Below are 20,840 nucleotides of genomic sequence, written 5' to 3'. Positions count from 1 at the left end.
TGAATGACACTTCATCAATGCTGTTATTTGTATTTTACAGGGAATCTGAGGCAGAGAGCTTAAAGGCCTGAGATGCCTAAAGTTTGGGATTGTAGTTTGCTTATCTCTCTCTCTCTGTATATATATATATATATATAATATATCTAAACTGTGCTTTTCCTGACTCCTGGTCACTGGCTTTAGAGCAGCCAGGGCTTTTGTACCTGATGTTAAAGGAAGGCCCTCTGTGAGCTGTAAAAGCAGCACAGCCTGGTGTTCCAGGGGAATTTGAATATTGGTTTCTCAACACTAAAAGGCAGAGTAGTGCTTGAGGGCATAAAACAAAGCTGGCAACTACAGTAGCCTTAAGAACAGTGCATCTCAATGAAGAAAATACCTGAAAGGAACCTCAAACATCAGGCAGTCCTTTGGCACTGTGACCTGGGGTAAAAAAAGGATAGAAAATGCAGTTCTTTACCAATTAAACATGCACTGTCATTGAAGAATTAGTCATGTGCTGTCCCTTATCCTCCTTGTCTGAGCACAGGAGTCTCCAAGTTGAGTGTGGGTGTGCTTTGGTGCCCAGCAAGCTGGCATGACTTGGGGGTATGGATTAGAGCCTGGATTCTCCTTTTTGGGGACAGGTAATGTGCCAATAGCACAGTCACTACATAGCACCAACCATCCTCCAGAGCCTTCATGCAATTAAGTTCCCCACCCAGAAGGCCAGACAATCTCTCCTGGATTTAAAGAGGAATAATTATACAACAACTGCTGGTTACAGTGGTAAAAATAATGAGCTATGCCCCAGAAGTCCTAACAAAATCCATGGATGAGTAAAATGACACTAAAGCTCCAACCTGAACAAAGCTTTGGCACGTGGCTCTGATGCCAGCTGACATGTGCCAGGGGCTGGTATTTACACTCTAATCAAAACAGAGCTGAAAACCAAGGAAAAAAATTCAAATTCTGGGGGACAGCAAAACTGCTGGATTGTGGGCATTTCAGTAACAAATCCCTTTGCTCCGTATATTCCCTGCTAATTTGTCAACATCTGATGCCTTACTCTTTAGTCTGGAGCTAAGAAAAGCTATCAAAAAATATAGTTTAGGGCCCATTCTGTCTGCTGCATCACTTGCTATTTTTGCTAGCTGCACTGAAGCCAGACTGCAAAGGGCAAATTTGTCAACAAGGGTGGGCTTTTTTAGAGTGAAGCCCAAGGGCTCACACAGACAGCAGCAAAGACTATCTGCATCCACGTCTGGAAGTTCAGGCTCTCATTTCAAGCTGCTTCAAATATAGAAATTCCAGCAAAGTTAATTGTAGCTGCATTATGGAGAGGTGACAGCAGCGAGTCCTTAGAAAGCTGGGGAAAGTCTAAATCTGCCTCAGTTGTGTTCCCTTTGGAGTTAGGCAAATCCACTGGGAGCAGAGGATATTACCCAGGCTGATACTGGGCAAAAACCCTACTGGGAAATTTGGCCAGTGAGATTTGATTTTGTTGACCACACAGGAACAGCATTTGCGGAAAATAAGGACAAGGCTCTTTAGCAAACCCACCTTTTCTCCACATGTTGAGAACTCTGCAACATCACCCTGCTGTATCAACTGGTCTGGGCTTTTAAAAGCTCCCTAATTCTGCTCGCAGCTGAGAACTTGCCTTACTGTTATATTAAGAGACAGCTCCGTGGTGTGGGTTGGTTATTACGGAGAAACACTTAATTACAATAAAATGTGTAGTTAAAGTGACAACTTATTTACTCAAAGTTATGAATATAAATTGGTTTTTCCTACCCATGCATTTTAAAACGGGGAGGTAGAGGCTGGGATCCCAGGAGTTTTTTTAGGCTGGGGGTGATTTTCTGCAAGTAGCTTTAGGGACCAATGTGAAAAGTGAAGCCTGTGAACCAGTTTGCTGCCTTGAGGCCACAGCACACAGTTCCCACCTGTTGCAAGCAATGTGAATATTGCTTAACAAGTCTGGAAATGGGTCCCTTTAATTGCACCAGGGCTCTGTAACCTGCAATGAACCAACGCTGAGCTGAAAAATAAATCCCCGTTAGTGAACACTTGAAGAGATAAAGAAAATGCTGGGTCCTCTCCTCCCAGTATTTTCCATGTTTTATAACACCTCTGTCAGTATAAATTTCCATTCACTGAAGAAATTACACTTCATGAGAGCTACAATAGGATTTTAAGATAAATGGCATGCGAGCACTGCAGTTTTCTGCAGGCTTAAGTGATCCGAGTACCTTAATCACGTGCGCAGTATCAAAATACATGAATTTGACTTGTTACAGGAGTCACACGAGAAAGATTGAGTGTCATATGAGGCTGCAAAGCATAAACCACCTCAGCTAAAATTTATTTTAGCACGGCAGAGTTTTTTAACTGTTAAGAGTAATTATTTAAAAGCAGTCTGAGCTGTGCAGCTCTAATGATAAGTGAAAACAAAAAACAGCTCTTGAAAGCACTGCTGGTAAGGGCACTTCTTGCAAGCACTGCCTGCTCTGAGCACTTGCTGCCTTTATTCACCACTATTTCTGAAATTCTTGGAAGGCTGATGAAGTTTTTAAGTGTCATCTTGCCAAGGCTGTAACATTATCTCCAGTGACAATACTCACTCCTGGGCTTTGGTGTTGCAAGATGGGAAAAAATTTTAGCTTTTTGGGCGGTAAACACCTCCCTGTGAAACACTGCAAACTGTCACCGTCATATTTTCTGAGAAATCCCTTCACCAGGATTTCTTCTCCTGGGAAGCTGAGAAGCCTCAGGTTCTCCATATTTTGCTGCCCTGGAATGTGGTCTGGAGATTTTTTATCCAAACATGTGAATTGTTTTAACTAATGACCAATCACCATCAGTTGTGTCGGACTCTGAAGAGTGAGTCATGAGCTTTCATTATCATTCTTTTCTAGCCTGCTGCTGTATCCTTTCTCTATAGTTTAGTATAGTTTTAGTATGTAATTTCTTTTAATATAACATAATATCATAAAATAATAAATCAACCTTCTGAAATTCTCATCACTCACCTCATCCTGGGGACCCTCACAAACACCACGGCAAACGAGATGGGAGGGTGTGACTGTGTTTACAGGGGTTTGAGGATGAGGGAAGAGACAAGGATTTGATTCTATGTTTTAGAAGGTTATTATTTTATGATATATATTATATTAAAATTATACTAAAAGAATAGAAGAAAGGATTTCATTAGAAGGCTAGCTAAGAATAGAAAAAGAAAGAATGAATAACAAAGATTTGTGTTTCAGATAGAGTCTGAGCTAGTTGACTGTGATCGGTTATTAATTAGAAACAACTTTATGAGACTAATCACAGATCTACTTGTTGCATTCTACAGCAGCAGATAATCATTGTTTACATTTTGTTCTTGAGGCCTCTCAGCTTCTCAGGAGGAAAAATCTTAAGGAAAGCATTTTTCATAAAAGATGTCTGCGACAAGAGGGAGTTTAATAAATGAAGCTTCAGGGTGTCCTAAACCCCTGGGCAAAAATCCCTCGAGGTCCAGCTCTGGTGGGTGGCTCAGCGTGCCTGTGCCCCGCAGCAGGAGCTGCCCTGGTGCAGGAGGGCCAGGCTGTGCCTGTCCCACCGGGTGCCTTCAGGACAACATCCGAAACGCCCTGGGCGCGTTTCCTCAAAAGCGACGACAGGCGCGTGATGGACGCGCTGCCGAGCCCCTGCTGCAGAGCAGCCATTCAGGTGCTGTGCAGTGGAGCTTTCCTTAGCACAGCCAGGATTAAAAATAGGAGCAGAGCTGGCCAGGGAGTGCTCTGAGCCCGGGCAGGGAGCGATCCCGTGTTTCTCATCCCGCCTGCTCCGCAGGGCTGATGTTTTCTTGGACCGAGCTAAATGTTTCATTTTAGCTGACCATGGGGATGCTGGTGCAGTGAAACACAATATTTTATCACCCTACATATTTCTCCATACTTCAGCCACATGGTAGCTGTTTAACAACTTATTCCCCAAATGAAATAAACAGAAATATTGACTCATTATTTGCTTTCAAATGAAATAAGCAGCTTTATAGGAAATATTGACACATTATTTGTCTCTTCTCTTGAGGCTCCAAAAGCATCTTGAGCTGCTGCAGCCCACAGCCAGGACATTTACTTCTCATTTGACAACTGTTTTCTATTCCCTTTTGCATTTTTCCTGGCCTTCTCAGTGATTTTTGCCACAAGCAGGTGACAAACATTTTTGTGGCAAACATTTTGGTGGCAAAATCAGTCCTCACTGTGTGCATATTAAAAAGCAACAAACCCAAACCCTACTTGTGTGTTTCTGAATAAACAGTGATCACCCCTAACCCATCCCTTTGACAATCTTATTTTCTGTTCTTGGTTTCACCAGCTGTGTGGCAATATCCACCTTGCTATTTCTGTGCCATAGAACTTGATCTTTGCGGGCTTTTGCTCTAAAAATTATTTTCTTGAGCCTTTCACATCGCTTTACTAATTGCACTGCCCTTCAGTGCATGTGTTAGCTGTAACTTTTCCCCCCAAGAGTATCGTGTTTAAAGTCACAACCACCGTGCTCCTGCCAATGTATTCCTCTTAACTTACAGGAAACCTATGAATGAGGTATGATACCATGAATGATACTATTAATCACTTTATTGCAACTGCACCCTGGCATCCCATTCACTGTTGAGACCTTGTTACGCAAGTGCTGTACGTATATAAAAACAGTCTCCAGCTTCAAAGTGCTTACAAGCCTTTGTAAAAGCCTCCTGAAGTTTTCTGTGAACTTGTTACTGGAAGAAGAAGAAGAAGGAAAAAAAATTACATATTTCTTCTTGGAACAAAATGTTTTTCAAACTTTTAGAAGAATGATTCATGTTTACTCTTATCTCCCTCCAGAGGAAAAAGAAAATGAGTTTAGGAATATTTTCAGCCTTAGTCCCCATTGGGTGAATTTGAGGGAGCTGACCTGGGATTCACTGCTGTGCACAGCATCCATCCCTGCCACATTCCTCTCTCTGATGAGTCAGTGGACCTCACAGACCCAAAGTCTTGAGAATGACCCGACTTCAGCATCTCCCCCTTCCTCCTCCTTCCCCTTAAGATTCCTTTGCTGCTCCCTATAGCCATATTATTGAGTTAGAATTAAAATAAATTTGTGGAAAGAGCTCAATTCCTGTAATTCTAACAATGGAGAAAACCTTATTAACCCTGAAAAGGACTAAAAATTGATTCTGCTGAGGTGTCCCTTCTGCCCTGGGGACCCTGGACACTGAGCCATTGCTCCTGCTGGATCTGGGGGTGCAGGGGGCTCCAGGACACGAGCAGGGAGCACACATTCCCACTGCCTGGAAGTGGGGGATTGTTTATTCTGCAAGGACACTGTTTATTCCTGGCCCTGGTGGGGGCTGTGCTGCCCTCTCCACTGGGAAGGCAAGGGGCCAGAGAATTTCTCCAAGACAATGAGATGGCTTTGCCCCATGCTACCCCACCCTCTACCCCATCCACAGCTCTGCCCTCCACCATTCCCTGACCCCGATCCCCCCCTGCCCTTAAAACCTCCCCCCCAGCCCCCTCTGCACCCCCTGCCCGTTTGCACTCTCCCCACTCCCTGCTCCTGATGCCCCCAGTCATTCCCTGTCCCCTAAAGCCTCTGCCCTGCCACCCCTGCCCCTAAACCCATCCCCTGCAGCCTCCTGCCCCTAAACCTCACCACAGCCCCCTGTTCCTATCCACACACACTCTCTGCCACCCCCTGGCCTGATCTACATCCCTAAATCTCACTCCCCAGCTCCCTCCACCACTCCCTGCCCTATTTGCACTGCAACCCCTGCCCCATAACCTGCTCCATCGACACACCTTCCACCACCCTCTTCCCCTAAACCTTCCTCTCCAGACACTCCCTACAACTGCCCCCCTACGCCTAAACCTCCCTTCCTGTCCTCCCTGCCCCTAAAACTCCCCCCTTCTCCTGAACCTCCCCCCTGCAGTCCCTTGCCCCAAAACCTGCTTCTATCCACACTGCCAAGTTCTGTCCCTAAATCTCTCTTTTCCCCTAAACCTTCCCCCACAGCACCCTGTCTTCAAACCTGCCCCTATCCACACCTATCCTCCACCTTGCCCTGTCCCTAAATTGTCTGCCCCCAAATTTCTCCCACCAGCCTGCTCCACCGTTCCCTGCCCTATTTGCATTTCCCCCTCCTGCCCCATAGTCTCTTCCTGCCACCCCCATGTCCCTAAACCTGCCCCTATCCACACACACTCTCTGCCACCTTCTGGCCCTAAATCTCCACTCCCAAGTCCCCACTTCCAGCCCCTGCCCCTAAAACTGCTGTGATGCACACATTCCCTCAGCCACCTTCAGCCCCTAAACCTCCATCCCCCCACAACCCTCTGTTCCTAAACCTGCCCCTATCCATACACACCCTCTGCACACTTTTCCCCTAAACCACTCCCTCCAGCTCCTGCCCCTACACCCACTCCCAAACCTCCCCCTGGCAGTGCTCTGCCCCTATCCACACACACCCTTCTGCACCCCATGCTCCTAAATCTGCACTCCCACCTTCTGCCCCTAAATCTCTCCTCTGCAGCCCCCTGCCCCTAAACCTGCCCATATCCACGGACACCCTCTGCAGCCCCCTGCCCCATAACCACACATACCAACCGCAGCCTCCTGCCCCTAAACCTGCCCATGTCCACACTCATCTCCTCTGCTCCCTTATGCCCCTAAACCTGTCCATATCCACACACCCCCTCTGCCCCTAAACCTGCCCATATCCACACACACCCTCCGCATGCAACCCCCTGCCCCATATCCAAACATCCTCAGCAGCCCCCTGCCCCTAAACCTGCCCCTATCCATGGACACCCTCTGCAGCCCCCTGCCCCATATCCACACATACCAACCGCAGCCCCCTGCCCTTAAACCTGCCCATGTCCACACTCATCTCCTCTGCTCCCTTATGTCCCTAAACCTGCCCATACCCACACTGATCTCCTTTGCCTCCTTATGCCCCTAAACCTGCCCATATCCACGGACACCCTCCACAGCCTAAACCTGACATATCTATGCACACCCTCGACAGCCCCCTGCTCCTAAACCTGTCCATATTCACACTGATCTCCTCTGCCCCTTTATGCCCCTAAACCTCCCCTCTCCAGCCCCCTGCCTGTAATCCTGTCCATATCTGACACCTTTCCCATGCCCCTAAACCTGCCCATCTCCACACACACTCTCCCCCTGCCCCTAAACCTGCCCATATCCACGGACACCCTCTGCAGCCCCCTGCCCATATTCACACTGATCTCCTTTGCCTCCCTTATGCCCTTAAACGTGCCCATATCCACGGACACCCTCTGCAGCCCCCTGCCCCTAAACCTGCCCATATAAACACACACCCTGCCCCTAAACCTGCCCATATCCACACACACCTTTGGCAGCCCCCTGCTCCTAAACCTGCCCCATATCCACACACACCCACCGCAAGCCCCTGCCCCTAAACCTGTCCATATCCACGGACACCCTCTGCAGCCGCTTGCCCCTAAACCTGCCCATATCCACACTGATCTCCTCTGCCCCCTTATGCCCCTAAACCTGCCCATACCCATACACACCCCCTGCAGCCCCCTGCCCTAAATCTGCCCATGTCCACACACACCCTCGGCATTCCCCCTCCCCTAAACCTGCCCATATCCATAGACACCCTCTGCAGCCCCCTGCCCCTAAACCTGCCCATATCCATGCACCCCCTCCCCGTGCCCCTGCCCCTAAACTTGCCCATATCCACACTCATCTCCTCCGCCCCCTTATGCCTCTAAATCTGCCCATATCCACACACACCCCCTGCAGCCCCCTGCCCTAAACCTGCCCATATAAACACACACCCTGCCCCTAAACCTGCCCATATCCACACACACCTTTAGCAGCCCCCTGCTCCTAAACCTGCCCCACATCCACACACACCCTCTGCAACCCCCTGCCCCTAAACCTGCCCACACTCTGCAACCCCCTGCCCCTAAACCTGCCCATGTCCACACTGATCTCCTCTGCCCCCTTCCCTGCCCTACACCCACACACCCCCTCTGCAGCCCCCTGTCCCTGCCCATCCCCGGTGCCCAGCCCCGCTCAAGCCGGGGCTCCCGCGGGCGCGGCCGTGCCGGGCAGCGCCGCTCCCCGCTCAGCCCGCGGAGCCCCCGCGCTGCACCGCCCCCTCCAGCCCCTTTGTATCCAACATCCGGGTTTCCCCGCTGGCTCCGCGCTGGCTTCTCCCTTTTTTTAGAAGCCATTTTGGACGCGGTTCAGTTTTTTTTTTTTTTTTTTATTATTATTAAAACAAAACCCCAAAACAACAACAACAACAAAACCCCAAACCCCCATTAAACCTCCCTTTCCCTTCCTCCTCCACGTTGTGGGTTTTGCTTTTTTATTAATTTCCCTCTCCCTCCTCCCCATCCCGCACATGGCACCTCCCGCCGCGCCCCCGCGCCCGCCGCCCCGCGCAGCCCCGCGATGCTGCGGCCCCCCGCCGCCTCTTCCTCCTCCTCCTCCTCCGGACCCCGCGCCCCCTCCGCCGGCCCTTGCCTGCCGCTCCGCAGCCTCCCGCGATGCGGGGTCCGTACGAACAGCGCACGGTCCCGTTGCCGCCGCCGCCGCCCCGCTCGCTGCCGGCGTGGGTTGCGCGGGGAGGAGGAGGAGGAGGAGGAAGGAGGGGGGGGGTGGGGGATGATGCGCGCGTGTGCGCGGGAACTGCGCGGGAACTGCGCGAGGGGGGGGGGGGGGCGTGTGCGCGCTCGCCCCGCGCTGCTGGGGGAGCCGGAGGGGCTGGGTTGGGAGGAGGAGGAGGAGGAGGAGGAGGAGGAGGGGGAAGGGGAAGAGGAGGAGGAGGAGGGGGAGTCGGTGTGTGGTGCACGCCGCGCTCCCAGCACAAAAGCCCAGGGAAAGAAACTCTTGGAAAGCTGGGAGCGAACGGTGGGGCCGGGCAGGAGCAGGTCGAACCGTCCGGGTCTGTTCGTCTCCACTGGATAAATTTTGCAACTGCGGAGGAATTAAATCCGATTTTCTTCTTGTTGTTGTATTTTTTTTATTTTTCTTTTTTTTTTTTTTTCCCACCCCCTACCCCCAAGATTTTTTTTTCTTCTTTTTTTCTTTTTGAGAGCGAGAGGAAGGCAGAGCCGCGCTTCTCTCCCCCCTCTCTTTTCACGCGCTCGATCTTTTTTATTTTTATTTTTGTTTCCCTTGGGGTAGAGGTGCACGCGAGGAGGAAAAAAAAAAAAAAAGTAAAGGACTATGTTTGCTTCGTGGCTGACTTTCGCCGTGCTCTGGGGAACTTTCTGTGCAGGTAAGAGCCTCTCGGCGTGTTTACCTCCCGCTCGGGCTCTCGGTCGCGTCTCCAAATGCAGAATTGAATGGGCCGTGCGGTTCTTTGCAGCCACCCTCCGAAGCACAGCACCCGAGCTGGGGAATCCCCCCACTCCTGCATCGCCTTCATTTCCTTTATTGTTGTTATTATTATTTTTTTTTCTTTTTATTTTCACTCCCTCCCTCTCCGTTTTCTCCCTGCTCGCAGGACGAGCCTTCCCGTGCTGCTTTTTGTTCCCTCCAGGCAGCCTGTGGGAATTCATGGCAATGTAAACACGGCGCGATCTCGAGGAAACTTTGCAAAAATGGGCATTCACTCCTGGGACGGGGGCGTGGGGGGCAAGCCGAGGATGATGCGGGAGGGGGGCACAAGTTGGGAGCAGCGGGAGGAGACCCGGGCTCGCTCCGGAATGCTGCGGGCTCTCTCAGGTAGTGGCCATGTGTGCGCTCCGCTCCTGCCGGGCTGCGCTTGTGTAACTCGGGGAGGGTGTGGGGGACCCCCCTCCATCCCAAAGGGACCCCCCCGGTTCCCCTTTTCCACCTCGGGGCGCTGCGATCCCATAGGGTTAGCAGGGAAGGAACCTATGGGGGCTGGCTGCTCCGTGGGGAGCGGGAGGAAAGTTGGGGAAAAGGGGGTGTGTGCGGCGGGGGGTGCCTGGGGAGCATCCCTCCGGAGGAGGCTCTGCGGGCGGAGGAGGGTGTTTATTTTGTAATAATCATCCCGTTTATTTTACGGACATGGGCTACAAACTTCATCATCTCCATCCCTCGGGGTGCGCGTCGTGCCAGGGGACGCGGGTGGAAGTTCGCCCAGAGCCCGAGCGCGGCCGGGGGAGTTGGAGGGGACGGCGGGCAGCGCTGGGGGACGCGGGTCGGGCTCTCCATGGGGCGGCGGGAGCGCTCAGCCCCGCTGTGCTGCCCCCGAGCACCTGAACACGCGGGCACGCTGGAAATCCCCGCGCTCCCCACTTTCCCTTCTTGTTCTAATTATTCTTTATGTTATTGTTATATTTCCCTTTTTTTTTTTTTTTTTTTTTTTTTTTTTTTTTTTTTTTATTACCGCCGCGTTTTCCTTAGGAGAAAGCCGTGCGGCAGCAATTTTGCCTCCCCCCTTCTTGCCTGGTCACCAGGACCCCCCCGGGGCTGAGCCCCCCGCCCGGCTCTGGGCTGTGCCTCGTTACATCCCTTCCGTCCGCGGCCGGGGCTGGGGGGACGCGGAGGGTCAGGGCCGGGGCCGGGGGGCTCAGGGTGCGGGGGGCAGCGATGCTGCAGCCCCGCGATGGGCAGCCGCGGAGTTCCCGGCGCTTTGGCATCGCCGTGGTGCGGGTGGGGGCCCGGGGGGTTTCCCCGCGGGTCCCGGTGCGGATCCCCCGGCCCGGGGAAGGCGCTGCCGCGGGGGGAGCGGGCGCGGAGCCGGCCCCGGGGCGCTCCTGCAGCCGGGCTTCCTTTGTTCCGAGTGCCCATTAAATATGCGCTGCCACCGCCTGCCTCTGCCATTACCCGCCGTGCCACAGCTTCCTTATTTTTTTTTTAAGTCGCACCAAAAGTGAGTGCGAGCGGCAATATATAAAAAAAAAAAAAAAAAGGAGCGGACTGTAAAAAAAATTAAAAAATATTAATTTCTTAGCGAGCAAAGGCAGCTCGGGATTTTTTTATCTGATGGCCAGGACACTTGTACGCAGCTTTGTTTGCATGTGTTGGGAAGGGGGATGTGCGGGTTTGTATTTACATAGCAGCGCTGAGCAGAGCAGGTATTTTGGAAGGAGGGAGCGGGGGGGGCTGTGTGTGTGCCAGCAGCATTCCTGGTGCTCGGCGTTGCTATCATCACAACAGCTCTCCTGGCTGGAAAATTCTATTATGTGCATAAAGGAGATTTATGGTCAATTTCTTTCCATATATCTTGGAATCCTTTTATCTCGGGTGATTCAATAAAAGAGATGGCTTCCGGATTTTTTTTTTTTTGTTGTTGTTTTTGGTTTTATTTTTGGGTATGGCGTTGGGTTTTTGTTTGGTTTGGTTTTGGTATTTAACCTGATCCTATGTCTGTGTGCACAGAGTGGCTGGAATCTAAGTTGGAGGGGAGAAAAGCAATTGCTCTAATAAAAAACAACACCCTGAAAGCTTCTTAAATGTATCATGATATGAAAAAGATAATCTGACAGGGCATACCTATGCTGAATTTTTCCTCACCCCCCCGAAAATACAATAAAGAAACCCCAGAAAACGAATATAATTCTGTTTATATGGAAAGGTCCTTTTGAATCACTAAATCAGTGCATTAGAACCATTCTGTAAGTCCCTCCCTCTCTTTTAAAGCCTTTCTGCCTTTCTTGTGATATTTATGAGTATTTATCAACGTGATCTTTATTGTCCAGTTTTTCCTAAAGCTGTTGAGTAAAAAAAAAAAAAAAAAAAAAAGAAGGAAAACAAGCTGAGATACCCAAAGTTGGAATGTGTTGCTGGGATTCAGAGCACTGGGCTTTGCTCAAAGTCTGCCTTTTGTGTGTGTACATATTAGGGCTCTGTGAAAGTGGTGGGCTTTTCGAAAATCACTTAACCTCCATTGTTGATGCTTCTCATCTCTACCTTGGCTGGATGTAACAAAGCAAGCACGGGCTGCTGTTCTTTTAAAAAAAAAAAAAAAAATCTGTCACGCTCAGTTTTTTGGAATATTGAGGATTCGTTGAGGAAAACATTACGTTGATTTTTAGCCCTTTGTTTGCAAATTCTCTGCAGCCCAAATGTTCAGAAATCATGTTTTAATCGATGAGCTTGAGAAAATATAGAAGGTGTAAAAGGATTTGTCTTGCAGAATGCATTGCTAACATGTTTTCCAAGCCATTACATTACTTTTATTTCGGTGCAAGTTAAAGTAATGCCATGCAGCAATGAACTGTGCTGCGAATGGATCTGGTCTCCTCTTTCACTGTCTTGTATTTATCCTCTTGTGCTTGAGAAAAGGAATAAAACTGGCTTCATTAGCTTGCTAATTAAGCACAATGAAGTGCGTGGCCCAAGGTTAATGGCAATGGCCTTTAAAAACACAAAACTCTTGAACAGGTGTTTCGGATATATATTTTTTTAATCCGCTATCAAATCTAGATAATTACACCACCGACATAGCCACTGTCAGAGTTCTGTGGAGAAGAAAATGCTGTGTTAGAGATGCCAGCCATCAGTGCATTATTTTTAGTGACATTATTTATAAACACCTCTCCAGGTCCTGCACAACCTGTGGTTTAGCTCCCCCCTCTCCGTTTCAAAGCATCTCCTGCATCCTCCCTTTGGCTCCTGCATTAGAAACCCTGGATCCCTGCACCGGAGTGAGGGTCTAACCGAGGTGGGGAGTTGATTAAAGTATTTACAGGCTGGAATTTCTGCCTTTGCTGGTGCCTTTGAGCAGCCCGTGCAGGCTGGATGCGATGGGAAGGAGCAGGGATGGGAAGGAGCAGCCGATCAAAGCCGAGGGCTCGCAGTGCCCGGCGGAGCTGGAGCTGTCAGCAGCCTCCTGTCCACTCTGCTCTCCATCAGCTAAAACACGCCTGTCAGGCTTTTTGTGCTCCCCGTGACGCAACAGTTGTGGACCTCCCCTGCTGGCACTGAATAGATGGTAGGGAAGAAAGAAGCTGGCCAACCTCACTGGTTTTTCTCCCCCCCCTCCCTCACTCCCCCTTTTTTTTTTTCTTTTCTGTTTTGTTGTTGTTTTTGTCCTCCTCTCTCCCTCCCACCATTCTCCCCCTTCCCCATGCACACACTCCTTGCTTTGCAGATCAGCCTAGGAGGGCTCCCTGTCTCCAGTGCACAGGTTGGGATGGAGGAGAGCGTCTTTAAAATGCTGGTGATGGGATGATGGGACCAGCCCAGGAATCCCACTGCTGTGCTCTCCACGGTGTGGGTCCTCCTGCAGGTGTAAAAGGAACCAAGGAATGCTAATCTTTATTTATCAAGGGTGAAGGAGGTGGATGGCAGAGATTTTTTGAGGCTGGGCACCTCTCAGGGCTGTGTTTGTGTGCTCTGCCCAGAGGCAAAGTTGCCTGTTCCTAGAAAGCCATGCCACCTTTAAAATAAAATAACTAGAAGTCAAAGTTACTCCATTTTTGGGGCCTTGTAGCAGAAGGGGTTTTGGCTGTCATGTTCCAGGACCTGCTCTTAGAAACATTTCTAAAATTTGGTGTTAAAGTAATTGACTTTGTGATGCTGCACTAGGATAGTCAGAATTAAATGGGATTTCAGGAGCGCAGCACCTTTCAAGACCCATGAAATGTAAACAGAAATGACCTTTCTATCAAACACACCCAGGACAGTGGTCTAAAAGTTGTGGAAGTGTCTTGCTCACCCCTTGCTCCAAGCTCTGTAGGGCCCAGGCAGGGCAGGACACTGATGCTCTGATGTCTCCTTGGAAATCCATGTGTCCAGCCCTGTCTGCTGGCACTGGAGAAGTGTGGCTGAAATTTGGGAAGGGTGGAGGCAGGGGAGAGAACCTTCTAGGGCTGAGCAGTGATCTAGACCCAAATGAAGGCCCTGATGGGGTTGTGCCCCCGGGCAACTGGAGAAGTGCTTGTGCACTGGGGAAGTCTCACGGAGGCAGCTCGGGCAGTCAGGGTTGGTCAGTGCCTGCTGCAGAATTGGCATTTTCTTGCTAAATGGGCAGGAGGAGCAGTGTCACCGAGGCAGGGGGGTGAGTTTCCCAGGTCCTGAGGTGGGCACTGGGGTGGGCACTGGGATGCTGTGCCTTGGCACCCCCACAGCACCCGCGCTCCAGCGCTCTCCCCGCAACAAAACCTTGTGGGAACTCGGGAAATGGGAACCACGGAGTGTAATCTCTGCTTTAAAGAGGTGTTGTCTTTCTCTTTTATCCCTCCTTGGCCTTTGATTTTAAAGCTAGCAGGGGAGTGTGATTTTCCTGCCTGGCCAATAGCACTGCCTGGATCTGAATTATTCAGTGTAGCACTTGGCATTCTGCACCCTGTTCCCACTTAAGCTCTTTTTCGCCTGTTCCTTCATGTGGAGATTTTCACATCAGTGAAATTGGATGTGTTTAAGAGAGGTGTTTGTGGCCGAAGCATTCACCAGTATAAGCTCTACTCTTCCCCTTCCCTTTCCCCTCCATTAACCATTGAGGATCAGCTAATGTCTAATCTCTTCTCTTCATTATTACTTCATTCTGAAATGATTTTGTATGTCATTAGTCATTTGTTCCTTTAAGGTATATTAGAAAAATATACATCACTTCCCCCCAGCCTTCTTTGTAAGGTTTCTTGGAGCCACTGAAGTCAGAGGGGCAAAGAAGTAAATTAAAAATGAAACACTCTGCCTGTGTTCTGCAGACCCAGCACATTTTATGCTTAGATTTGAATATAACTGTTGGTCTTTTTCACCAGTTTCATGTTCTTTTCTCTCTGTCATCTTCCTCCTTTACCATGGTATAGCTTCAATTCAAACTTATAGAGCAGCAATTGTCAGTGTACACTGTAAAATAATAATATGCTTCCCTCCAGCACACAAGTGCCTCTTGTTTTGCCAGTATTTGAATCTTTTACTCTGGTTAGGTTATTGCATGTGGCATTGGTCCATTGTGCTACTTAAGAAAAAAAATCTGTTGCTGGTGTCTAGGTGCCTCAGAAAAATACAGCTCCTCTTTTTGCAAAGTGTAGAGAGACGGTCCCTGCCCCAAAATCCTTGAGCAGAGGGGCCAAGAGAGAGAAAATTCCGTCTGCAACTTCTCCCTGCTGCATCACCAAGTGGCTCAGCCAAGGTCACACCCAATATTTTGTACCCGTACTGAAAGAATAATCTGCATGAAGAAATGTTTCTGTCTGGGGTAAAATTTGGCTTGAACCTGAGTATGCTCTGTCCATTTTATGTGATTTTTTAAAATTTCTTTTCTTCTGATGGCTGTGCTGGAGGTGGTTGGTGCATTTTCAGTCTTGGAAGGATCCTTTTCTCTCAGGCTGGGCTGCCTGCAAGCAGGGACTGGCTCATACAGGTGTGCAAAGAGAAGCACAGAGGAAGGAGCAGCCTGATGTGCCTGGCTGGAGGAGGATGTGAATGCCCCGTGTGAGTGATGAGTTTCTCATCAATAATTCCACCATTTCCACCTTGGTGCGTGTTTCAGCTCAGATTCAGTTTCGGGCTTTGGGGGAGCTCTGCTCAGGGGATGGCACAGCCCTGGCTGCAGAGCAGGAGCCACCCCGGGCCTGGAGCACCAATTTTGCCTTCATGATGGGCTTGGGGTGTATTAAGGAGCTGAAATAAAGCTTTGAAAGTGTTTTCTGGAAGTGAAACTTGTATCTCTGGGGGTTTAATCTGGGAACATAAAAATTGACCAGTTATTTCTTGGTGGGAGTGACTTCTCTGAGATCTTGAAGTCAAGGGCAAGGAAATTGCTCCCCATCCTCTGGGGTCCATGGCTGGTGCTCTGACCACCTCATTATCCTTTTTTGTCCACCTGGAATTAAATTTGCTGGGGAAAATAGAGTGTTCTGGTAATTTTGTTAAACCACAAGTATCATTTTGGGTTTTTTTTCTCCTGTCTGAGTCTCATAGTAATGTATAGTGTATGAATGCCTCCTCTTTAAAAAAAGAGAATAAAGCACATGAAAAGATGCAGTGCTTTACAATCTCAGCTCCATTAATTTTCACTGAAGTGGATACTCAGGCAAATTTAGATGTGGATTTTTGAACTGGACTTCTCCTGTCTAATAAGTACTTTTGTGTGACAAAGGGAGAGAAAAAAGGTGCTCCTAGGAGCAGAGGGGGTGAGTTAATCCTCCTCCAGTAAAGCTGGAAATGGAATGTATTGCTGTCAGTTTTATAGAGAAATAAACAAAACCTGGGGGAAATGAGTGTGTGTCTGGCACTTTCTGGACCAACCCCAAATCCCAGACCTATGCTGAACGAGTCCCAAACCACAGCAGCAAAGGCTGTCATTTTAAAAATTTCATAGTAGCTGACACTGTAGGGTCTTAGGTGCTGTGACTGCTTCTGCAGTTTTTGGTTTTTTTTTTTTTTTTTAATTATTTATTTTTGTTATTTAAAGCTTTTTCCCATTATAGAACTTGTTTTCTTAGTGGTAGCAGAACTTGAAGTTTTCTGTGTGGTGCCAGTAGTGCTAATGCAATGCTTCTTCCTAATTTATTTCTCTAAGGTGTGAGATGCTAAGCCTTTGAGTGGATGAGAGGGATAAAGTTAGCTCCATTTGTGCCTGATCTATCAAATGGTCAATCTAGGTCACTAACTGTTCTTTTCTTCGACATTTAGCTATTTAAAAATGCCTCGTGTAATGGGTGCAACCTCTAAAATTTGGCTTTTAGGAATATTTTGCTTATACATAATTTACCTCTGCTGACTGCTTTGAATTCCTGGGGAGGGAGGAATGCAGCCATGGGTCTGAAGTGAAGAAATGTTCAATCAAAACTCGTCTCCTTTTTGTGACTTTTAAGAAGTACTTCAGAAAATGAGAATATTGCAGGGTTTTAAAGCCCTTTTAGTGCTTTTCTTATGTTTTGCAGTCTCTGGATTGCTTCTGAGGGCTGGTGGCTGTTGCTGCAGTTTGGCTGAGCTGTCTGCAAACTCCCCCCTCCAGTTGCTCTGTTTGCTACTGACACTTTCTTCTTCTGGCAAAAGAGGGAATTTGAGCTTTGCACAGTTGACGTCCAGGCCTTTCTCTGAGGCAGCAAGCTGAGCTTTGCAATAAGAAAGTTTTGAGGAGGCTGTGGCACTGCTTCTGCGAGAGCCACTGAGCTTTGTAGGCACTCAAATGTGGGAAGGCCCTGGCTTTGCTTCAGACCTGGGCACTGCCACATGGATTTCCAGGAGTCCCTTGCTCAGCAGAGAGAAACTGCAGCTGGCTTGGGATGCAGCTGCCCAGCAAAGTGCAGATTTGTGGTGATCCTGGTGGTGGCCTGTGATGGTGTTCACAGGGGTTTTCAGACTGGGGAAGGGACGAACATCTGACTCCACGTTTCAGAAGGCTGATTTATTATTTTATGATGTATATTATATTAAAACTATACTAAAAGAATAGAAGAAAGGATTTCATCAGAAGGCCGGCTAAGAATAGAATAGGAAAGAGTGATAACAAAGGTTTGTGGCTTGACTCTCTGTCTAATCCAGCTGGGCTGTGATTGGCCATTAATTAGAAACAACCACATGAGACCAATCCCAGATGCACCTGTTGCATTCCACAGCAGCAGATAATCAATGTTTACATTTTGTTCCTGAGGCCTCCCAGCTTCTCAGGAGGAAAAATCCTAAGGAAATGATTTTTCAGAAAAGATGTCTGTGACAGTAGCCTTGTCCTCACTCTTGGGACAACAGAGCCATGGCAATGTGACCTCCAGGCTCTCAGCTCTCTTCTTTCTCCAAATCTTTATGTTTTGGGTTTTTATTTCTCCTCAGTATGGGGAACAGTGGGATTTTTCTGGCCACTTTAGTTCCTGAGGGTAATTAATGGGTTAAGAATGCAAATTCCCCTGTATATTTGCAGGCTGAGAAATTCAGTTGTCCTTGGGTTTCTGTGGTGAGAGTATCCAGTTACAGCCCAGCAGCAGCCATTGGGTAGCTCTTGGGTGAACAAAAGTTTGAACTCATAATCCTTTGCTTTCTCATGCACCCACAGCTTATCAGGCACTTTTAGTTTTATAGGAAAGCTTCTGTTAAAGCTCATTCTTACACCTGGGGCAAGGCATTTTTCCAAATACCTATTACAGTTGTGCTGGAAAACACTCAACAGAAAAGTGAGATTTTGTGGTGGGCAATAGGCGCTGGTGCTGACACACCTGGAACAGTTCCCTGCTATGAAATTCCTTTTTATGTTAGCACAGCCTGAAGCAGGATGGGATGGTGCTTTTTGATGCTTGGTGCTGCCTTCCTGGGATGCTGGCTCTGGTTGCTGCCAGAGATGTGGAATTGAGTGCCCAGGTCTGGTGAGGGTTCTGGAGTCATGGCAGCACCATCTCTGAATGGAAGCTCAGGTGAGGATGCTGCCATGGGGTGTGCCCTGCCACTGAGCTGTCTCATCCCTGCTCCTGGGCTTCCTTTGAAATATTTCAAAGAAAAATGTTTAAAAAAAAACAAAACCAAAACATAAATCATAACTTCCTCCCCCCTCAAAACAGCAAACTCAGAAAAAGCCAAAGAATCCCTCCAACAACTCAAAACTCATGGAAATGAGCATTTTGATCTCATTGCTGTTATTTTACTGCCGTAGGATCTTCCTCAAGCTCCTGGAGCATCTTTGTAAAGTGAAAGCATGAAGCTGGGCCCTGTGGAAGGGCTCAGTAATAACAAGAAATTCCCGTGTAGGTTTTAATCACCTTTTACAGTGTTTGAAACAACACAATGTCCCTCCAGTCCCAATTTCCAGCCTTCTTTGGCTCTGTGATAAGGACCAGCAATGCCTGATGGAGCCTTCTGATGAGCACACTTGCTGTCCCTGGGTGTTCCCTCTCCTGGGTGCAGCTTGGTGGCACAAAGCTCGTTCAGCCTGGATTTTGCTGGATGCTAAAAACAAAAAAAATTAAAGGAAAGGAAAAAGCACCCAAACACTGAATGTGCTGTCCCCAGGGCTGCTGTCTCTGATGCCCTGACACTCTGCCTGTTCACATTTGCTGCAGATTGGCTGCATGTGCCCGTTCCTGGAGGTTATTTTATATATTTTAACATTTATATTGTGCCTTAGATAACTGTGGAAGTCTTTAACAGCTAATTTTTATTGCTGTAGAAAGTTTCCTCTAGATACATAGCTTCTGCTGTCATCTAATGGGACAGAGTTAGTGTTGCTAAAAGCAAACACGAGAATTTTTTTTTTTTCTTTTCTTAATTGGTAATAGAATTTCCTTTCCCGTGCAATCGTGTAGGGATCGACTGCTTATTATGTAGCAGCTAAAAAGAAACCCTCCAAGGTAACTGTGAGCCTCAGAGGTAAATGAGATGCAAGTGTATCTGTCTGGGTAACTGTGTCTGTGGGCTCCTTCTCAATGAATCCCTGGTGAAAGAAGAGACCCTGGGCGAGGGACGTGCCCTTCTCCTGCACCCAGAGCTCCTCCAATGACATCCCCAAAGCTTTTTGTACATGGAAATTATTTTGGAATGAGCTAACATGCACAGCTTTGAAGTGTGGCGCAACAAAATAAAGTTGGCTAAAAATAGGCCTGGATATGAAAGGCAAAAAAAGTGGGAGAGGGGGGAGCTGAGAGTCGTTTTCCAGGCGTTGTTGATAGGATTTCAGGGTCCCGAGGAGGGGAGATGAATGTCTTTCTGTTATAGGAACAGCTGCTCTCTGTCCATCGGGATCCAGTGTTTGCCTATCCGACTCATAATAATTAAACAAAAGAGTTATTTCATAGCAGCCTTGGTGGAGGATTTATGTTGGGATTTTATCTTTTTTCAATTTATACTTTTCTTCGTCTAATTCAGCAAAATATAAAGTTAAACCTCTCACCTAGGCTGGGGCTCAGCCCTCATCAGATCTGTTACAGCTGTCTGGTGACTGGGCCATTCAGAGCTGTATTAATTAAACAAACCAAAATGAAAAGAAATAAAATCATTAAGCTTCTCTATTGCACTTGTTCTTTGTGAGCTTTGTGTCCTGAATGTGTGATTCAGGTGTTAGCAGCTCCCTAGTATGGCCACTCAATGCAACATGCAGATTTCTTTTCCTCTTTCCTTTTACTTTTTACTGATTTCCACTCCCCTGCCCATCTTGAGAGGTAGGAGGTCTCTTGACTGAGAGAAGAGACACAAAGAAGTCTCAGATGCAAAGTGTAGCAGCACTTTGGGAATGGATCCACACTTTGGGAATGGATCTGCATTTTGGGAACGGATCCGCACTTTGGGAATGGATCTGTGCTTTGGGAATGGACCTGCATTTTGGGAATGAATCTACATTTTGGGAATGAATCTGCATTTTGGTAATGGATCTGTGCTTTGGGAATGGATCTGTGCTTTGGGAATGGATCTATTTCTTGTGGCTTTATTCGGATGCAGTTAACCCTGCAGAACCCCTTGGTATGGGTCAGTCCTTGTGGCAGAGTGAGGCAAATTTCCTTACCTGGTACCTTCTTGTGTATTCAGCCACAAATTTAACACAATTTGGGGTTGCAGCCTCCTCTTTGCAGAACTCTCCCACCATCTTCTGTCACTGCCCCCGTGGAGGGTTTCCAGAAGATTGCACCTGGAAATTGCTGGTTTTCACTTCTTTTCATCACACCTTTTTTAAGAGGCATGCTGAAGCTGCCGTTCCTTGAAGATCACAGGGTAGAATTTACCCAGTGCTGAAGCACCACAAGCAGCTCCCTGATGTCCAGGGCTCCCATCACAGGATCCTTTCCCAGGTTTTAATGGAATGCATGCCTCCATGTAGCTGCCTTTTGAACCCTGTCTGTTCGTTTAATACCATTTACCCCTCTCCAAAAGAGAATAGGCCCAGTTGGATGGTAAGGTTAAAGCCAGAGCTGTGCTATGTTTATATTAATAATTTCTACTGGTGAAATATGGATCTGAGACTTTGCTTCATTCATTTA

The 20,840-nt window shown here is 48.1% G+C and overlaps 1 protein-coding gene across 1 annotated transcript in view; it reads left to right on the top strand.

The window, feature by feature from the left end:
• The first annotated feature begins 9,243 nt into the window (after positions 1-9,243).
• The window catches only part of ACVR2B (activin A receptor type 2B), a 103,502-nt gene continuing 91,905 nt past the window's right edge, over positions 9,244-20,840 (top strand). Inside the window, exon 1 of the mRNA XM_059477450.1 lies at positions 9,244-9,295. Coding sequence (XP_059333433.1) covers positions 9,244-9,295 — 52 coding nt within the window. The remainder of the gene's footprint in view (positions 9,296-20,840) is intronic.

This window comes from Ammospiza nelsoni, chromosome 1 (assembly GCF_027579445.1).
Source record: "Ammospiza nelsoni isolate bAmmNel1 chromosome 1, bAmmNel1.pri, whole genome shotgun sequence".
NCBI classification, from domain to species: domain Eukaryota; kingdom Metazoa; phylum Chordata; class Aves; order Passeriformes; family Passerellidae; genus Ammospiza; species Ammospiza nelsoni.
Note: the sequence above shows the minus strand (reverse complement) of the source record. Positions and strands in the feature narration are given on the sequence as shown.